The 20,694-nt window shown below is 43.1% G+C and overlaps 1 protein-coding gene across 5 annotated transcripts in view; it reads left to right on the top strand.

Moving 5' to 3' along the window:
* The first annotated feature begins 770 nt into the window (after positions 1-770).
* GNPTAB (N-acetylglucosamine-1-phosphate transferase subunits alpha and beta) overlaps positions 771-20,694 on the top strand; it is a 64,243-nt gene continuing 44,319 nt past the window's right edge. For 2 of the 5 annotated variants that reach the window (XM_081059676.1, XM_081059675.1), the window contains exons 1-2: positions 785-1,105; positions 17,951-18,036. In XM_081059676.1, coding sequence (XP_080915802.1) covers positions 989-1,105; positions 17,951-18,036 — 203 coding nt within the window. In that variant the 5' untranslated portion in view covers positions 785-988. Of the gene's footprint in view, positions 1,106-17,950; positions 18,037-20,694 lie in introns of all 5 variants that reach the window. The other 3 variants (XM_081059678.1, XM_081059677.1, XM_081059679.1) reach the window with 3 other exon arrangements.

A 20,694-nucleotide genomic window follows, 5' to 3' on the forward strand; every position in this document is an offset into this window, starting at 1 on the left:
CTAGCGTGGCCATGGCAGTTATATTCGTGGCCAATGGCTCACTGGTTACAGCTGACGGCCAACTAGCCACAGCTGATGGCCATCCAGTCACAGTTGATGGCCATTTACTACTCGAGTGAGCACCTTTCCAGGTGACACCCAGAGCCTGGAAACTGCGCTCCTGGCTCTGTCCCCACCCCCTCCCCCCCCACCCGCTACATCCCACGATTTCTGTAACATTTTTGCACTCGTTTTTGCACTCGCAGTTTACGTGCTTATCTTCCCAACTAGACTCTCTGGGAACAGTGGCCAACTCTAGCTCATTTCTGAAAACCCCACACCAAGCACTGTGCCAGGCACTGGACACTAAATATTTAATTAATAAATGAATGAATGAATTTTGGTTTTGGCACATTTAGCCACAAAGTTTCCTGCTCCAAGCAATGCGGTTAGAGAGACAGAGGGGAAATGAGCTCCATACAGCATTTCCTCGCAACCCTGTGAAAAACCATAATTTCCCAATTATTGTAAATGAAGAAAGGGGTTTCTGCACGAAAGTATTCACGGCACTACAGCGTCATCTGTGGCCCAGAGACCATGCAGGGACCGGCCCACACGTTTTCTCAGCCCAGACCTGAGAGCCGCCGCGCACGCGCAGACCGGGAGGGCGCTCGCCTGCCCTCCACCCCTCCGTCCTCCAGGTGGCGCTGGCGGCCCCGCCGCCGCCGCCACCGCCGCCGCCTCTCCCCTGGCCAGACCCGGGCGGCGCCGGCCCCCTCGCGGGCGGCGGGTCCGCCTCCGCTGCGCGGAGGGCGTGGGCTCCCGGCTCCCGGAAGCGGTGGCCGCGGCGCGGAGCCCAGCGGCCGTCGGTCTCCGGAGCGGCAATGTGCGGCTGCCGGAGGCTGTGACCTGAACGCGGCGGCCCGATCGTGGCCGCTGAATGGCGGCTCGTTGAGGCGGCGGCTCTGGCTCTGGCTCCTCCGGGCGTGGCGTGGCGGCGGCCGGGGTGATGCTGCTCAAGCTCCTACAGAGACAGACCTATACCTGCCTGTCCCACAGGTATGGGCTCTACGTCTGTTTCGTGGGCGTCGTTGTCACCATCGTCTCTGCCTTCCAGTTCGGAGAGGTGAGTAGCGGCGCGGGAGCTCCGGCCTTGCACCCGGCGACCCCGCGGCGCCCCGCCGCTGCCCTCGCCGAGTCCCCGGGACCCCGAGCCCTGGCGCGCGGGGCTCCGGCTTCCCCATCCTCCCTGCCGCTCCGGGGCCAAGTCCCAGAGCCCGTCCTTTCCCCGGAGGCGCGGAGAACGCCGATCTCCTCCCCAGGCTCAGGCTTCAGCAGCTGGGGTTGAGGTCTCGCGTCCTCCCGACGCGCTGTGGGGATAGGCGCTGATTCCCGGTCCCTCCAGGCGTTTTCTCCAGGGTCCCCGAGGCATGGGACTGTGTCCCCCGGGAAGCATCCTTCACGAAGCCTCCTCCCAGGACCCAGAGTTGGTGTCTTTTTCCCATTCCTAAATTCTCATTCCTTGCCCTTCCTACAGTTTTCCTCCGCTGGTGTCACCTTCCTAATCTTTTCACCTCTGACATAGGCACTTGATCTTCTTAATCTAGTTGCTTCCTTGATCTCAAAACGTTGTCCAAGGGGCGTGTGGTTCTTTGCCTGTAATTTGCGGTGGGGGGTGGGTGCTGCCCCCAAATTTAAAGCGCTTACTTGTGCGAGGGGACTTTTTGCATTTTTGCTCTGTCATTTGGAACAGCTGCACACCTTCGGTTCGGCCTACGGGCAGATGTGCACACACTGATTGATGTGAGAGATCTCTTGGTAGCTCCGAAAGGTAGCGCCGAACCCTTTCCCCTACCTGGGGATCTCCTGAGGCTAGGGCCCCTGCACGTGACCAGGACAGAGCCAGGATCTTGGACTCCAGCTCCGGGACCTCTTGGGAGCCAGCACAAGCCGTTGGGTCACCGGATAGGCTAATCATTTAGACTCCAGATCCCACAAGCCCCGCCTTTCTTGATCTGCTCTTAGTTAATGTGCGATGAAGTAGTTCTGTCAGACTGTAAATTCCTGAGAGGGTCCCACCAGAGGTTGGGGAGGTGGAAGCACTGGGTTTAATAGATTTTGTACCCCTCTGCATATACACTTTAAACATACCATTGAATGAAACAACCCTTTGGTGTAGGGCGGATAGTTATTTAATTATTGACCCTCTGATACCGTATTCTTTATCATAAACAAGTGAGTGGGACAGAACTGGGGGGGTACACGTATGTGATTTTAGAGTACACCACTTTTTAAAAGAAGTGTCTGTAGCAGCTGGGAGAAGACGTATTTTCAAGTCAGAAATCTGACTCCTTGTGTATACGTATGAATATATATATGTGTGTGTGTATATATATATATATATATATATATATATATATATATATGTCAGGGTGCAAAAGGTTTTCAGATTAACAGAATGGTTTTTAGAAATGCCACAGTATACGTTTGCTTGAAGTCTGTACCCATGCTGGATTGTAAGCTCCATAAGGAAGGGTACTGTCTGTTTAACTACCTACGGTAACCCTGGCCCAGGCAAAAATACTGTGCCAAGTACTGCCACAGTATGCAGTCTAAATATTTGTTTAATGAATGAATGAATGATATGGCATGATTTCCAGGCACTTTTAGTAGTTCTTGGTCTAGGGGCTGATAAAAATAAATTTAATAAGTAAGGGTGACAAAGTGCCTGGGACTTGTAAGTGTGGAATATGTAACTAATATACCACCTGCTGTTCTATCTTTGTTTTGTGTGTTGCAACTTAATATAGTGAATGTGTCTATGCATAGTTAAGTCTTATTACTGATAGATATTTTTTTTTTGGCCATGAGTAATTTAAATTAGCTGTTTATTAACAACCCTGCAGTGTGAAGGTGACTTAAAGGAATCAGTTATTAGAATTTTTCATTTTATATATTCAACATCTGGTCATTTATTTACTAAAAGAAAGACCTTTTTTATTTTTAAATTACAGTTGACATTCAATATTATTTTATATTAGTTTCAGGTGTATAGTATAGTGGTTAGACATTTATATAATTTACAAAGTGATTTCCCCCGGTGAGTCTAGTACCCACCTTGCAATACTCATAGTTATTGTAATATTATTGACTATATTCCCAATGCTGTACTTTACATCCCCGTGACTATTTTGTAACTACCAATATGTACTTTTTAATCCCTCCAACTTTTTCACCCCGTTCCCCCAACTCCTCCCATGTGGCAACCATCAGTTTTGTTCTCTGTATCTGTGAGTCTGTTTCTGTTTTGTTCATTTATTTTGTTCACTTGGCATAATACTCTTTAGGTCCATCCAGGTTGCTGCAAAGAAAAACATTTGTCAGTCTTGAAATGGCGACAGATCTTAAAGTTTGGAACAGACAAAAGAAATGAGAGGCAAAGAATGTTAATAGGTGGCATGGGAGGTGGAGACACTGGCTCAATACGACTAATATATTGCCTGTAGTTAATTTCTATAGCACAGTGGAAAGAAAAGCTGCCGGATTAAGCAGATCCGGGTTTGAATGCTGATGTCCGTATTCATGATCATAAGAATAGCCAATACATGGGGCTTACCACATGCCAGGCATTCTCTTAACTGCTTTATTTACATTAACTCATTTAATCCTCACATCACCTCTGTGAGGTGGGTACTGTTATTATACCCATTTTACAGGTGAGGAAACTGAGGCATTTGCACAAGTTAGTCCATCCCGTTCATGCCACTGCTGGGCTTCCAACCAAGGTAGTATATGGTCCCATGGCTGTACTTTTAAGCGCATCTTTTTATGATCTGTCAAACAGCCCACGTTGTCCCTTGTATGATCTTGGAAAGGGTACTTAACCTCTCTGAACCTCCGCTTCCTCATCTTTAAAATGGAGGCAAGAATACCTTCCATGCAGGTTTGATAGTGAGGACTAAATAAGACCTGTATATAAAGTAATACAGTTCCTGGCCCGTAAGAGACTCTCATAAAATGGTAGTAACTGCTGCTGTTATTATTATCATCATTAACTGTTTTATGTCTTTAATCCTTATTTTGAAATAAACTTTTGAAATAGAATACTCTCATCATACAGTGGATATTACCAAGTTGTTAATAACTTCAGTAATTGTAATGGATAAAAGGACTATTATTTATCATTATTAACTGAATTCATTAATATCTTTCTTCCCGCACTCTTAGAATAAGTGATCTTGGTTCCTACTTTTTGATAAACCCTTTGTACACTCATCCAAGTTTTGAGACAGAAAAGAGAAATTGAGGGAGGGATGTATTTTAAAAATACATTTTAAAAACTTTGCCTTTCGGGTGGCTGGTTAGCTCAGTTGGTTAGAGCGCGATGCTCTTAACAAGGTTGCCGGTTCAATCTCCACATGGGCCACTGTGAGCTGCCCCCTCCACAACTAGATTGAAACAACTACTTGACTTGGAGCTGATGGGTCCTGGAAAAACATTTAAATAAATTAAAGTTAAAAAAAAAAAGACATATACGCAAATATCCATACAAACATTACTTAAAAAAAAATTTCTCCTTAAGTTTAATACTGGTTCTCCAGTGTTTACTGGAGAACCCTTGCCAACTCTGATTAAACAAAAGCAGAGCTGGATCCATACCCACAGGGAGGGCTGTCGGGGGCGGGGGGGGGGTCTAATGTCCACTGAAGTCCATTACTTTGGGGTGAGAATTTGTCTGTAAACTACGCAGTTGCCTTGGGCAAATCATGTGGCCTCTGGGAGTCTAGTTCTCTCATCTACAAGGGAGGGCACTAGATTGACTGTGCTCTTAAGATCCTTTTTATGTCAGAAAGTCCTGTTGTAAATATTCGTTCTCTGTTGTTGATATTGATACTTTAAAACATAGCTTTTGAAGTAAAAATTTCAGGGCCATCATTGTTTGGTTGAATTATTTATATACATTATTTTTATACAAATCTACAATCTCTCATCTGAAACTTTGGGAACTACTGAATTACCTAAAAACATCACAATCTTTTACAGTGGAACATATGCCTGTTCACACTCAGTGAGGAAAATAAAGACTATAAATAATTTCAAGTCATTTTAGACTAAGTTTTGCCACCAGATAAGTTCAGGTCAGGTCAAATTTTGCTGCCAAATAGACACGGAAAGATCTTCACAGTTGAGAGCTTTTTGGATTTCAGAATTGTGAATAGAGGGTTGTAAATCACTGTTGATCAGAGTGAAAACTGGGTCCACTCATGTTATGTTCAGCCTCGGTGACCAGTTAGTTTCTCGTACTGGCTCGATTTCAAGAAAGAAACTAGTTGCCATGTTTGTACTTGAGTAGTTCAGTCATTGAACAGAAATATTTTGAGTGTGTTCTTGGCCAAAGGCCACAAAGAGGTGAAGTCGAAAGAGACCTGGCCTGAGAGTTGGGAGGCAGCGTCTGCCCTGGGTCCGGCGCCAGTGATGCTCAGTGGTTCCCAAACTGCGTCAGTCCAATGCCTCCTGGGTTGGGGCAGCCGCTCTTACCTGTTTGGTGTACATTTCTTTTTGGGGTGGAGAAAGGTTTCATTGTTAAAAATAACGTTTTAAAACTTCTAGATTTCTAAGACCCCCGTTTTAGCTGTAATGTTGTGTGAATGTACATTTATTAGGTGTTTAACATGAGAAAGCATGAACTATAATGGAGTTGTGCTACAGAGAAAATGCCGGTGGCCTCACAGCCCTTTTTAAATGGTCTCTTTTGGGGGTGGGCTTGGGAGAGAGATACAGCCCAGCTAACTTTGGGCTTTGACAGCTAACTGTCAAAGCAGTGACCTTGTCTTATCCCTGCTGTATGTGTAGCACCCAAAATGAATGAATGCATTGGGATGATCTTACTGATATCCCTTCAAATTCATTTCCAGTATAGGTAAGTTTTCTATTTTGATGCAGACCATCTGTAGCTAACCTTTTCTTTCTCAGGCATGATTCGTCTGATGGTAGAAGGTGGTATCTGGGATACAGAGAATTATGGCTCATCCTTGACCATCTTTGTCTAGTTGAGACGAGGCCGTGATATACACATGAAGAACAACAAAAGGGAGTAGGCAATTGACTGACTGAGTAGGTACCCACTAATCACTTAGAAAACCAGAGGAAGGGAAGAAAATTATGGATTGAAGCATCCTAGAGGAAGCTGAGACTTTTAGAAGGAGGCAGGAGCCTTTTCTTTTTGAATCATTAGTGGTTTAAAACTGCTGTTGGTATTAGCAGCACTAGGTTGAGACAGAATTCCAACTCAGACCTGGCTTTATAAAAGAGAAAAGGTAGTTTTTTGACTTGTGCAGTTGAAAAATATAGGGTGAAACTTCTGGCAGGCTTGGGTCGAGGTGCTCAAATGATGTCATCAGAAGTCTCATTTTTGTCCCTGTTCTTCCCCACGGTTGGTTTAGTTCTCAGGCAGGCTCTGTCTACATGGGAGCAAAGATTGCTGCCAGCAACTTCAGCTTCTGGTCTACCATTTAGTAAGTCAGGTAAAGAGAGCTTCTCTGCCTCCTGCTGCCAGCTAGACCCAGAGTGGCCTGCCCAGTCAGGTCATGAGTGCCCTTTCTATTCACCACCTGGATCTTCCCCAGAGCGGGAGGAGTGAGCAGGGCCATCAGTCTCAACTGAGCCACATGATCCAAGAGGGGGTTCCCTGGAGGGAAATCACAAGGCTGTTATCAAAGAAGGGCCAGAGCAACAGATGTCCTAGACACTGGCTTGAGCCAAAACCTATTTCCTGTCCTTGGCCTTCACATTGACAGTGTGACTGCAATCACCGTTAGCCCTTTACTTTGTTCTAGAAGATGTAAAAGTGGGTTGTTTCTATTTTTAATATCTTACAAATTTCGGTATCTGTGAAACTTGTCTTCCTGGGTGGGTGTATTAATATGGAGTTTTGTTAAACACAGCTCAAGTGTGCCCTCATAAATCTTTCAGTAACGATTCAACATATATCTTTAATGTGGTAATTTGATAGCTGTATTTGGTTTGACTTACTATGAGGTCTTACTTTGTTGATCTTGTTAATGAACTTTAGCATGTGAGAGAAAAATCTTCACCTGACCTAATCTTCACCAGCACCTGGTACTCCACGCATTTGGAAATTCTCACCCCTTTCTTTATGAAGACCACCCTCCCTGTTCTCCTTGCCCACTGACTGTTCCTTCTGTCTTCAATGCTGGGGTTCCCCAGGCTTTGCTCCTTGGCCATCTACTCTCATGGGGGATGTCAGGTTTCAGACCCAGGGCCAGACATCTGTGATTCTCCGATCTCCAGCTGCCTCGCCAACAAGCCTCTGTAGTGAGAGACAGATTAACGAGAGAAAAGCATACATGTTTATTTAATCTAAGTTTTGCATGACGTAGGAGACTTCATAAGGTAATTGTAAACCTGAGTTTTTAATGCTAGGTTTGATGAAGATTGGAGAGTCGTGATAGGACATAAAAGGATATGAGCTAAATATAGAAAGCTGGGGAAACGCAGTCCTGTCATTCAAAATTCCTTTCAGCGTCCCTCTGTCTTCAGAGAGAAGGACACTCCTTTCCTTTAGGTGCAGAGAAGGCACCTCTAAAAAAAAGTCTTAAGACCTGCTTCAGGGGACGGTCAGAAAATTCTTCCTGCAACTGCTGTTTCTCAATTCCTCCAGCTTGAAATATTCCTGAGGCCAAGGTAGCATGATTGGGGGTAGCATGCCCTGCCTGTCAGTGCAGAATGGGGGAGTGCAGGCCGATTCCAGCATGGCACCAACCTCACCCTGGTGCCCAGAGCAGGTAGCCAACCAGCCTTTCCTGTTTCTCAGGTGTGAGACAGATGTGGCGTCCACCCAACTGCACGGGCCTGTAGTGGGCTCTCTTGGTCATGCCACTGAGTCCTTTTCCTGGGCTTGGGGTGATGGGAAAAGAGATTTCCACCTCTCCCCTTTAGGTGTGGTGGAGCCTGATTCCCAGAATGCCAGCAGCTTCCAAAAACCGAGTTTTCAACCACCTCCTCAGGAAACTTTGCATGTTCTTGGTTCAACAAACACTTCTCTTTGAACTGCAGTATTTGGCATTGTGGAGCCTTAGAAGAAGCCTTTCTTTCTACCATGCACAGCTTCTCAATGCAGATACCAGTTAATGGAGCTTGCCCAGGAGATGAAACTCATTTGCCATTTCTGTACTCAGCGTCCTGAGCACAAAGATGGTATCCTGGTGTCCTTCTTGTCTTGGAATCCCTGGGCCACAGCTGAGCACCCCCGGCATCGTCCATTCCCTTAATACAGTTTTTGTTTGAGCACTGTTGGTGGCCCGTGGGCATAGAGCTGTGAGTAGAGCCCACAGGTTCCTGCCGACACATTCAGACATTAAATGCTACTTACCTGACAATTGTGAGAAATGCTACAAAGAGGAGGGTGTTGTGGGAGAGACCAGCAGTGAGAACCCTACTCGTCTGGTGGCTGGGTCAGGAGAAGCTTTCTTTATACTGTTTGAGCTCTACTTTGAAGGGTCAGAATTGCCCCCGAGAAGCACTTGGCAATGTTTGGAGACATTTTGGGTTGTCATGACTGGGGCTAGGGTGGGATTGGTGCTACTGGCATTTATTGGGTGGAGACCAGAGATTCTGCTAAATATCCCGCAATGCACAGGACAGCCCCACAGCAAAGATTATCCAGCCCAAAATGTTAATAGTGCTCATGCCTTGGAAACCGTGTGAAGGGCTTGAAGTTAGGGTACATGTGAGAAGGTGAACAGAGGCCCATGTGGCTGGAGGGTGGGGAGCAAGAGGAAGTGTGGACCTAGAGGAGATTGGTGCGTTGGTTGTGCCCTGCTCCCAGCACTTGGTAGAATAGGTGTTCAGGATTTGAGTGTTTGTCCTGAAAGCAATGGGAATACCATCCAAGGTTAGTACCTTGTTTCCCTGAAAATAAGACCTAGCCGGACAGTCAGCTCTGAGGCATCTCTTGGAGCAAAAATTAATAGAAAACCCGGTTTTATATTATATAAGACCCAGTCTTCTAGTAAAATAAGACCGGGTCTTCTATTAATTTTTGCTCCAAAAGGCGCATTCGAGCTGATTGTTCGGTCTTATTCTAGGGGAAACACGGTATGTCCTGGCATCTGGGGGCTGGAGGCCAGGGGTGCTGCTGGACATCCTAAGATGCACAGGGCAGCCTCCACAACAAAGAGTTTTCAAGCCTTAGATGTTAATAGTGCCAACGTTGAGAAACCCTGAAGGAGAGGAAGCAAGAATATCTGCAGGACAGAGTGGGAGACTTGGACTAGGCTGGTGGAAGGGCATATTAAGAGAAGTGGACAGATTTGAGACCTTTAGAAGGTAAGACCACCTGGTCTTTTTGTTCCATTATGTGCCAGACATTCTTGGGGTACAAAAATGAGCAAGATAGACAAGTTCGTTTGCTTTCCCAGACCCTAACTATAGGTGCTCAATGAATATTTGTTGAATGAATACTTATAAAAACTTATTTTTGCTTACTGATTGAGATTGAGCCTAGAGAGAAAAGGTGGTTTAAATGAAACACCTAAGGTATAGAAGGCACCTTGCACAGTGCCTGGGGCAAGGTGTGTAGTAAGTGCTAATTAAATGCCAGGTGTCCTATCCCAGGACTGTTCTGCCCTCGGCCACAGTGATGCTCATGGAGACTGCAGCAGGAGACCTACCTTCTGGGCAGATGCAGGTCATGCTGAAGAGCATATTCGTCCTTCCTTAGAGCAGAAAAGTTCACAATGATTACTTTACCTGAGTGTGCTTTGTTATGGTTGATGTGAAAGCAGAGGGAGCAAGTGCATTTTTAATTTAATAGCGCTGGCAACTAATAATACCATATATTATTCTAGTTCTTTCTAAAAGGTAACAAACGAGTGTAGCTGTAATAGGTTATAAATATTCATGCTATATCTTTTGAAGTTCTTATTGTCCTTTAGAGTGATTGTTCCAGTCTTGTGATCCACATGCAGTATCTTTAGCAGGTGATTAGTCAGCCTCTGTGTGATTCATGTGTGTCCTCAATTAAGCAGGAAAAACAAGTGATCTTTTAAAATGTTACAGACCAAGTCACACTTGTGCAGGAAGAGCCAAAAGCATTGTACGACCAGACTAAAAACCATATTGCCCACTTTAAAATTGCTTCCTAAAATTGTTTGTTTTAGATTCTAGTTTTGTCTTTCCACATTGATAATACCTTCCCCCCCCCCTTTTTACCTCGTTTCATTAACTTTATTTCCGGCTCTGATTAATTCCAAATTGGACAAAGCTTCTTTATCAAAATTTCAGAAGGTATTCATTTGGTAGAAAAATGCAGAGATGTTTGCCCTGGGCCAGCTATTCTGCTTTCTAGAGACAGAAAGATGGTTCAGTTTCTTTCTGCTCTTACAGAATTCACTCCCCAGACAGGGAGATGGCCAAGCAAATAGACAAACTTACAACACACTGTGAAAAATTAAGTTGAAGACATAGGCATGGGTATTGGGCAAAGTTTCTCCTACATCTGAGCTTGATCTTGAAGGAGATGGCTGAGGGAAAAAAAGCTCTCCTCCCACCTTTTTTAAAGTGTAGGATGCCATAGGTGTAATGGTAGGTGTGGGAAGCACTGTCACCTTCTAGGAACAAAAGTAGTTCTCAACGGCCACCAACTTCCAGGATTGAAGCTGGAGAGGCAGCAGTGGCCAGTTTACGACTTGTCTTGTCTTACGACTTGTCCAAAGAAATTTGGATTCATCCTGAAGAAAATGGGGATCATTCAAATGATTTGACGCAAGAGAATGATGAATCAGGTCTGTGTTTAGAGGTGAATTGCAGGTGGAAGAGAGTGGTAGCAGGTGGCTGTCAGGCATAGTAGGAATCGTGGTGAAAATGCCACATTGAGTGAGGCTTCAGAATAAGCAGACTTTCAATATTGATTTTTATAATTGTACAAAGGCCTGAAAGAAAGGTGTCTTTCCTTTTGGAAACTGGCGTTATATATTGCTGATTTATTGCTTGACTTTGGGCAAGTCTTTTTATCCTCAGTGTGATGGAATTAGGAAGTGAGGCGATTCGGAGGTGATTAGGTCATGAGGGTGCGGCCTTCATAAATGGGATTAGTGCCCTTACTGCAGAGAGCTCCCTCGCCCCTTCCACCTAGTGAGGCGGCACAGCTGGAAGACAGCTGTCTATAAACATGGAAGCGGGCTCTCACCAGATACCAAGTCTGCTGGCACTCTGTCATCTTAGTCTTCCCAGCCTCCAGAACTGTGAGAAATAAATTTCTGTTGTTTAACAAGCTATCCAGGGAATAGTATTTTGTCACAGCAGCCTGAAAGGACTAAGACAGGAAAACAAAATGAGCATGCTTAATCAAATGTGATTAGAAAATACTTCTGATGAGTAGATTTGACTTCCCCATTGGTATCAAAGAAAGAGGAGGGTTAGTAGAAAAATTAAGCTTAGCATATCCCTAACATCCATATATTGGTCTCTCTCTTAGTGCTTTTAAATGCAAAATTAATTTTGTGTTCAGAAGCTGTGAAGAACCTTTATAATCTAGAGATATTACAAACTTCTGACGATTATCAATGTGTGAAAAGCTCTGTCAGTGTTAGAGTTTATACTGCTTGCGGTTAGTGCCCCAACCTCGTAAGTTTTACGGGGTAGCATGTCCCATTTCTTTACTTGGAAAATTGAGAAAGGGACGTGTGCTTTTTACAGAGAGAGTTTTATATCCTTATGTACCTAGGCTTGCTGTTGTCTCTTTATAATTCTAGCCCTTTAGCCTTTACCTTGACTGTCCGAGAATTGATCCAAGCGCAGAAAGTTCAAGAGGAAAACCGTGGAGTGATAAGCTATTCCAAGATGTTTGCCTTGTGAAACTAGTATTCATTCATTCTAGAATGTTCATGGATTTGGGCACAGTGCATGGATCTGGGAATAAAAATAAAAAAGAGATCAAGTTCCTGGCTATTTGTTGCTCACGGAGGTGGAGACACGTATTTAAACAGTTAATCCTGCAGCATTATAAATGCTGTCTTTAAGAGACATGTGAACGGCTTGCATGTAGGTATTGTTGTACAGCCACATATGACTTTCACATCTCATTTACTTATCAAAACATTCTTGTGAAATAGTTGGTAAAAATATCCTCATTCTACAAAAGAAGAAATTGAAAATAGAGAAGTGTCCTAGATTTTATTGTTGATAAGTGCCAGATTTAAACTCATGTCTTCTGACTGTACATCTTATGGTCTTTGCACCATATACCTGTTCTCTTCTTCATAATTACATTCCTCCTTTCCTTAATTCGGGAATTCCTCTGATACAAAGGATTATGGGGCTTTCATCTCATTCACTGTTACTCTGCCACAGGCATGAATCTGATCATGTCTGGAATCATACAACTCTACAATAAAAGTGTATACCAGTTTTATAACTTTAAAAAGTTTATCGTCTGAAAAATTTAGCATTTGTGTACACAAACCAGTTAAAGGACTGTTAGACCTACAAATACTGAGGAAAAAGACAAATTTATTATGTGATTGTGGTCATTTATAAACATGCTGGGGAAACATTTCGGAGTTGTTGAATTAAGGATGATAAACATACCAGCTTCAGAACCAGTGGAATGACCACGTTCCTAAATGTGTATTTGACAAAGCTAGATCTGTGTAAGTAAGTGTCAGAGGAGGCCTCCTGATGAAGCCGAGAGAGCCTGGGCGAAGCTAAACAGGAACATGGGCTCCGGAGTTGGGTTGATTCAAATCTCAACCCTGTCATGCACTGCCATGTGGCCTGGAGCTTCTCTTTGGAAAATGAGCCATTTTTCTACCTCCCTCACAGTTGGCCCCTTGTTACAAGGATTCAATGGGGAGGAGTGTTTGACATGATGTGTATACCCACCGCTTCTCCTCTACAAACAACACATTAAAACTGACTTTGGCTGCCATTTTGTAAAAACTGACCAACAAATGATCTTAAATACCTTACACGCCATGATTATTAAAATGGAATCTTAAAAGTGATAAACATTTTTAATAGTACAGTAAACTACCTTCAGATGATTTTTACAATTCCTTATTAATAAAACATTTTTATGAGGTATTTCAGAGCTCATGTGGTATTTTAATAAATAGTATTTCAGTTCACTGTGTCTTGCATTTTACGGACAACCTTCCCTTAGTAGCAGGGAAAAGAAAATACTCTGAGGAGAATAGTGTAGATAGGAGGTGTGGGGGGGTCGGGGGGAGAGTAGCTCAAAATGGGAAGTAGGAAAAAAAAGTAGGAAGTTTTTGTAGGCCGACATTGTACCTGTAAAACTTATGTCAGTTTTCCATATTGCTCCATAAAAAAGTTGCATTACTACCAATGTAATGTTTTAAATATCTTGCCATTATAAAAATGATGGTTCAGGAAAATACGCTTTACAGTGACTTCTGGTATTCTCAGCATGCTTTTTATACCTTTTACTCACATACGTCATGTAAGAATCACTCTCCTGCTACAGCAGCACAACAAAACGACAAGATAGATTTTGTGCTTAAGTTCATAGGGGAGAAAATTTGTACTGAACATTTATAACTTACCCAGCGTTACACAGCTACTGGTAGGAGAACTGGGAGGTTCTTCTAGGAGGTGTCCTAAATCCAGTCTTTTCTTATGTCACCCCTGCCGTAACCAGCTATTTGTTAAGATTATGGTATACGGTGAAATGTACTGGGTATGAGTTGATGATAAATAGAATTTTAAGTAGTTCTCTATCTTGAAGAAATTTATAACTTGATTGGTCTGACAAGATGCTAACATGAGGTGAAAGGTAAATAATAACAATAAAAAAGCTAAATGGGGGCAGATGAGTGGCTCAGTTGGTTGGAGCGCGGGCTCTCAACCACAAGGTTGCCCGTCCGACTCCTCAACTCCTGCAAGGGATAGTGGGCTCCCCCCCCCCCCCCGCAACTAAGATTGAACAGGGCACCTTGAGCTGAGCTGCTGCTGAGCTCCCAGATGGCCCAGTTGGTTGGAGCACATCCTCTCAACCACAAGGTTGTCAGTTTGACTCCCTCAAGGGATGGTGGGCTGCGCCCCCTGCAACTAACAACAGCAACTGGACCTGGAGCTGAGCTGCACCCTCCACAACTAAGACTGAAAGGACAACAACTTGACTTGGAAAAATGCCAGAAGTACACACTGTTCCCCAATAAAGTCCTGTTCCCCTACCCCAATAAAATCTTTAAAAAAAAAAAAAGAAGAAGAAGAAAAAGCTAAGTGCTGCAAGGCAAGAAATGTTACAAGGCAGTGGGTAATCGATTTCCAAGTTACCAGTAGTGATAGAGATAACAGTTACTCAGTTCTGAGAAGGAAGCATTCAGATTGGGCTGAAGAATATGGGGAGGCTTTGTGAAGGAAGAGACTTGATAAGTGTTTCTCTAACTTCTCCAAGCTCTGGTCTGTTGTTTGTTGCTAATAATGGCTTAAAACAAGATCTAATGAGAAGTTTTAAGTTTTTTTTTTTTTGGTTTCTTTGTTGTTTGGAAGGTATTTCTATTTTTATGGCTTATGCCAGAATAAACAATTTATAATTGTCCATTGAAATTCCTGCTTTTTTCCATCCTGGGTAGTATTAAGAAAATGATCTGACACTAAACCTGAGATGAATTTTATTTGATTTGCAAACCTCCTTTTTGACTTCTCACGTAGCTTGTTACTCATTGACTAAAAAGAGTTTGGCAAGATTTCCATAATAGGGTCTAGTTGGCGATTGATTTAAGCAGAAAAGGGAAGTGGTTATGACAGAAGAGAATCTAGTTTAAATGTTGATGTGGTTAGAACCAGGGCCAAGACCCAGAGGAGGCCGAAGATGGGAAGAGACACAGTTGGGAAGATGGAGTTGACACAGGGAAGAAAGGGCACCATTTGCACAGCTCTTCGCCCCCTTTAGTCATGCACTTTTAGGACTGTAAGAGGTTTCAAAGATGATTTGGTCAGACCTCTTTCACTGTAACATGAAGAAACAGCCCAAAGAGACTAAGTAACTTGCTCAAGAGCGCTCATAAAAGTGACAGAGCTGGGATGAAAACCTGCATCCCCTGAGTCATAGCCCAGCTACGTCCCCTGCGAGCTAAGTGTGCAGAATTCTGGGCTAGTGGGAACGTAACTAAATGTGTTAGAGGAGGAACCTTTGCTATTATTCTTGTTGTTCTTTCTCATACACCAAAGTGATTTGGAGGTGGCGAAATTTATCTGATGAAGGAAGACATGTTGTGTCGGTATACAGCATGTCAGCATTTCTCAGACATTTGTGAAGTGGGCCCTTGCATATTTTCTTCCCACCTTCTGGGTACAGGGATGTTGATGGAGAATCCCTTCTGTTTGAGCTCAGTAAGTTGATACAAATTGTTACAATTATATTATTAAAAATAGATAACATATTCTATGTTCAACGAAGTAGATGGCATTTTATAGCTACTGGTTTGTGCCTGCCATTGGGTTTGGTGCTGTGTCTAGTACTGAAAGCAGAGCTCATTCCACCTCCTCTAGGAATTTGCAGTCTAGTTGGAGAGGCCAGTCGTATACATGTGGAACCTCAAATGTACCGTGACTAAGATGGGAATCTGGAATCCCACCAGCTTTCATCCCCACTACACCTGTTCCTCCTGTGTCATGAAGTGGCCCCACTCTCTATTCAGTCAGTCATACCAGATATACTGAAAACCTAGCAGTCACCCGTGATTCTCTTCTCCTCACTCCCTATCCAGTCTGGTTGCAAATCCTCCAGCACACGCCTTGTTCTTCAGGCGAACTGCTGACAGACTCCTCCTGTCCATCCTTTAAGACACTGCTTCTTCAGGGAAGTCTTTTTGGTGTCTTCCTAGAAAGGGTCAGGTGCTCCTTCAGTGCAGCTATAGCCATCAATAAACCTCTATTAAAAATCATTGGGTCAGAGAACTTAGCTTATTTTTCTTTGTAAATCTAGTACAAGGCACATTAGACCCTCAGTTTTTAAATCAGTACATTTTAAAATCAGTTGTTTTAAAATTAGTACATTGAGTGGGAGAACTATTAATTGAATCTGTGGTGTTTTTGAAGCATGCCAGAGAAGTAAGGTGGTAAAAGTAGGCAGAGGCCAGATCTTGAAAAACCTGAATGCCACCCAAAGAAATGAGCAACTGTAGAGGGGCACAATTATAGAGGCCTCCTCTGTAGCCAGATGTTGTCAGGTGACTACCTTCTGTCCAATGAAAACAGAAGTGCAGCTTCCAGGAAAACTCCTTAGAGGAGGGGCATGACTTTCCCTTGCCCTCCTTTCTGCTGGCTAGAATGAAATCTAAGTGACTGGGACTCCCACAGCCATCTCAATGTAGCAACGCCACATCCTCGGGTTGGTGGAGTAGGAAGCTGGAAGAAGCCTTGGCAGGAAGGAGGGCATTCCAAGAAGAGGAAGAGAATGAAAGAACACGTTTAAAGGTCAGAGAGAAGAGGATAAGTGGGCAAAGGAGACTGAGAAGGAGTCACCAGAGTGATGGGAGGAAAACCAAGAAAGCGGTTCATTTAGGAGGAACTGGGCAGCCACTACCAGTTGAGTAAGCTAGAGATCAGGAAAATGTCACTAGATTTTACAACATGGAGGCCTTGGCAAAGCCACTGAAATGGTGAGGGCAGAAGTGATGGTCTGAAGAGTAATGGGAGACTCTAAAGATATTTGAGCAGATGACTCTAAAGATATTTGCCCTTGAAAGAGGCAGAGAATTTAGAGTAGAGGGACTAGCTGGAGCGAGGTATGGAGTGAAGAGAAGGTTTTCCTGAGATACTACTGGAATATGTTTATATGCTGATGGGAATAATTGAGAGGAAAAGAGAACGGAGGCATGGTGTTGAGAAGGTGAGTTGATGTGATCCAGAGCAAACGGCAGAGATGGGATGTTTGCAAGGAAGAGGGACACTTCCTCTGCGGTGAAGGGAGTGAAAAAGATAATGGGGCATATGTGTAGGTAGGTTTATGGATTTGGGATGCAGACATGAGGGAGCTCCTATTTAAAGCCCTTTGTTTTCTCCTGAAATATTTAGCAAGGTCATCAGTGAAACCTCACAGGTAGTGAGGTCATCATCCCCCATATCTTGTCAGTCTCTTCCATTATAGCTTGTGTTCTTCTGTGCTGTGAGAAGTCTTTCCCAAGTTTTGAATGGATCATGTAGCTGCCTTAAAATCCTTCAGTGCCTCTGCCTCCCAGGGCTCACAGGCACCTCACAATCAGGGCCCAGCTTCCATCTCCAGCTCCATTTCTCTCCAGTTTACTAACTGCTCCAGTCAAAGCCAACTGCACAGTTATCCCCAGGGGACTCCTCCTTGATGCTTCCCAACCTTAGAACACTCTTCTGACACGGTGCCTTTCTCTCCACCTGGCGAACTCGTTCTCTAAGACCCGATTCTCACATCATATCCTTTTAAATCTCTTCGATTCTTCTTCCCTTTCCACAGGCCAGGAACTGTGGCATCTACTGTGTTTCCCCAAAAATAAGACCTAGCCAGACAATCAGCTCTAATGCATCTTTTGCAACAAAACTTAATATAAGACCTGATATTATATTATATTATATTATATTATATTATACCCAGTCTTACAATAAAATAAGACTGGGTCTCATTAATTTTTGTTCCAAAAGACGCATTAGAGCTGATTGTCTGGCTAGGTCTTATTTTCGGGAAACATGGTGTGTATATATATGTGTATATATAGTGTATATAGATAGATCGATATAAATATAGATATCTATAACTATCCTTATATTGTAGCTTATTCATCTGGATTGAGCACTGTGTCTCGTATGTGGCAGGCACTGAGTGAATGGGTGAATTTTGATTGTGTTTCCTGTTTCTTTAGCAATTTTTAATGAAACGAAAGTTATAAACCCTTAGTATTTGATGCAAATATGACATTGTTTCTTTTCCTTTTCTCTTCTTTTTTTTTCGTAGGTGGTTCTGGAATGGAGCCGGGATCAATACCATGTTTTGTTTGATTCCTACAGAGACAACATTGCTGGAAAGTCCTTTCAGAATCGGTGAGATCCATTTTCGAGAGTAGCTTACGTGGACTCAAATGTTGAGTCATGAAATCACCCATGCTTTCAATATAGCAGTTGAAGGGGTCTTTCCAAGTTACAGATATGGTTTAACTCATTCAAGACTCCTCCATCTGAAGAAATCTTGTAGTCCATCTTCACATTTTACAGGTGGAAAATCCATCTCCCAGAGAGTCATCCTGCTTTGCAGGTTATTGAGTACTTTAAGTTACATGGTCTCATTTTACCCTTGCCCCAGTTCTGTGAGGGAAAGGTAACTCTACCCCCGTAGGAAGAGGAGACTGGGTAGCCACTCTGCAGCCAGTTCTGAGCCCTGGCCAGTGTTCACTGGTAACATCACTGTTAACCTGGGCCGTTCCCATGGTAGCCACCAGGATGGGACCCTCCCTGCCCCTGTGGTCACCACATCTTGCTGCCTTGCTGTGGGAAGGAGCACACACCTCATGGGTTGGTTCTTTTTGCTCCTTAAGGTCACGCTTCTTGGTGTAGCCATTCTTGAATGCTGCCTTAATCTTTCTTTTCCTTGAGAGTTTTCCTTCCTCACAAGACAGACTTCAGAGTGGAAGCAATATTTTCTAGTGTCTTCCTTTTTTTTTACAGCTAGAATGAATCACACAGGCTCTTTGGTTTTTTTGTCTATAGAACTATTACTTACATTGTTTTATATCATAAAAGAGATATATATCTGTGGTGAAAATAGTTCAGACAATACAGAAAAATAGAAAGGAAAGCCTCTCTCTGTTCCATTCTGAATTTCCCCTCACCCAGAGGAACCACTGTTAATGGATGTTTGTTTTGGATTCTTCTGCTGATTGCCATTCTAATTTTAAAAAATAAACAGTATCTGTTGACTCTCCCTTTCATTGTAATGGCACACAGCCAATCACTAGGGCAGGAAGCAAGAGGGGATCAAAACAAATGTGGGGTAGCTACCGAGGTAGTTAACCTCACAAAAGACCTCGTTCTAAATGTCAGAGGCCATAGCCAGAGATCCTGACTGCCATTGTTCCCTGAGAATAGGTCCCATAAATCTCTGTACTCTCACTGAACCAGGAAACCTAGTGAAACTACAAGTGACAATTAGTGTCTGTTGACATGTTTTGACAGTTTTCTGAGAATCTCTAGCCTACTACACTGATTCCTCTGCAACCCTTGTCCCCCACTTAGAAGCACCTCCTTGTCCCTCTGTTCACTTCTTATGAGTGCCTGTAGGATTTCTGTCAAGTGAGAAGTTTTAAAAATAACAGTGCTTATTAGATGTATTCACTATTCTCATCCTGACCATTTCAATGAAGAAGGGTTGTGGGATTTCTTGAGTCGACCTAAAGCTTTACTCTTTACTTTCCCTTAAAGCGCCCTCTATATGAATGGCATCCCTGAATTTGCTCCTTCATTGAAGATTGAATCTTTGAGTCTTACTGTTTTAGATCTTGAGACACAACTATTTCACAGTCTAGTACGGGAGATAGCTTGTGAGCAAGTATCTGGTAAAGTAGGGAAACTCTGTATCTTTCTCTTCGGAGCTCTTAAAACAGCAGTTTTCAAACACCCTGCGGGTGGGTCTGTGAAATCAAAACTATTTTTATAACAATACCAAGGTGCTGTTTGCCTTTTTTACTGTGTCGACATTTGCACCGCTGGTGGAAAAGCAGTGGTGGGTAAAATTTCCACCTCTTAGCACGAATCATTGTATTCTTCACCACATATTTGCAGGGAGAAGGAAAAAGCTAGTTTCACTTAAAAATGTTCGTGAGGATGTAGTCAAAATGATTTAATTGTATCTTGACCCTTTGAGTGAACTTTTTTGTTTTTTTTTAAATGTCTGTGTGATGAAATGGGAAGCCATCATAAAGCACCTGACTGCGTGGTGATTGGGCTGCAAACTGAACTAGCTCTTCTGTTTCATGGAACAGCATTGTTATAACTTGAAAGGACAAATCCAAGTATAATTACTCACGCTTGGTTATTGGCAGGTATTTTCTTGACAGTGAACAAAGCGATCCTGTCTCTTGAAGGAAAACAAATAATAGTACTTGTTCCCAAGGTGAAAACTCGAGCTTTTGAATGAAAATTAATATTTTGGAAAACTTGTTTCCATCACTGTGAGCTTACCAACTTCACAATATGGTAAAGACTTCTCTGATTAGATTTGTGGCATCACCCAAAAAAATCACATTCATCAATATTATGTAGGAAAGTTAAGGAAATGTGTCATCATTTGGCAGATCTGCATAACTCAGTAAGCTCTGACTATTCTTCCAGATAAGCAATACATTGATGTTACAGAATCTTGCATGGGTAAAAGAGACATTCAAAGTACAAGAAAGACAAATGGATTATAATGTAAAAGCACAAAAAGTTCATTAATGTGGTTTCAGATTCTACATTGCAACTACTTTTTAAGAAACTGCCACTTACTTTGGTTTAGTATCCAAGAAGAATACCTGCTATTATCTGAAAAGGCTATTAAAATACTCTTCTTTCCAACTACCTCATCTGTGTGAGCCTGGGGTTTTTCCCCATGTACTTCAGCCAAAACAAGGGAACAGACTGAAGACAGAAGATTTAAGATGCTTGCTTTCTTTTGCTAAGTCATTCAAGAGATTTGCAGAAATGTAAAACCATGCCTTTCTTCTC

The sequence above is a fragment of the Rhinolophus hipposideros genome, assembly GCF_964194185.1.
Source record: "Rhinolophus hipposideros genome assembly, chromosome: 9".
Classification (NCBI taxonomy): Eukaryota; Metazoa; Chordata; class Mammalia; order Chiroptera; family Rhinolophidae; genus Rhinolophus; species Rhinolophus hipposideros.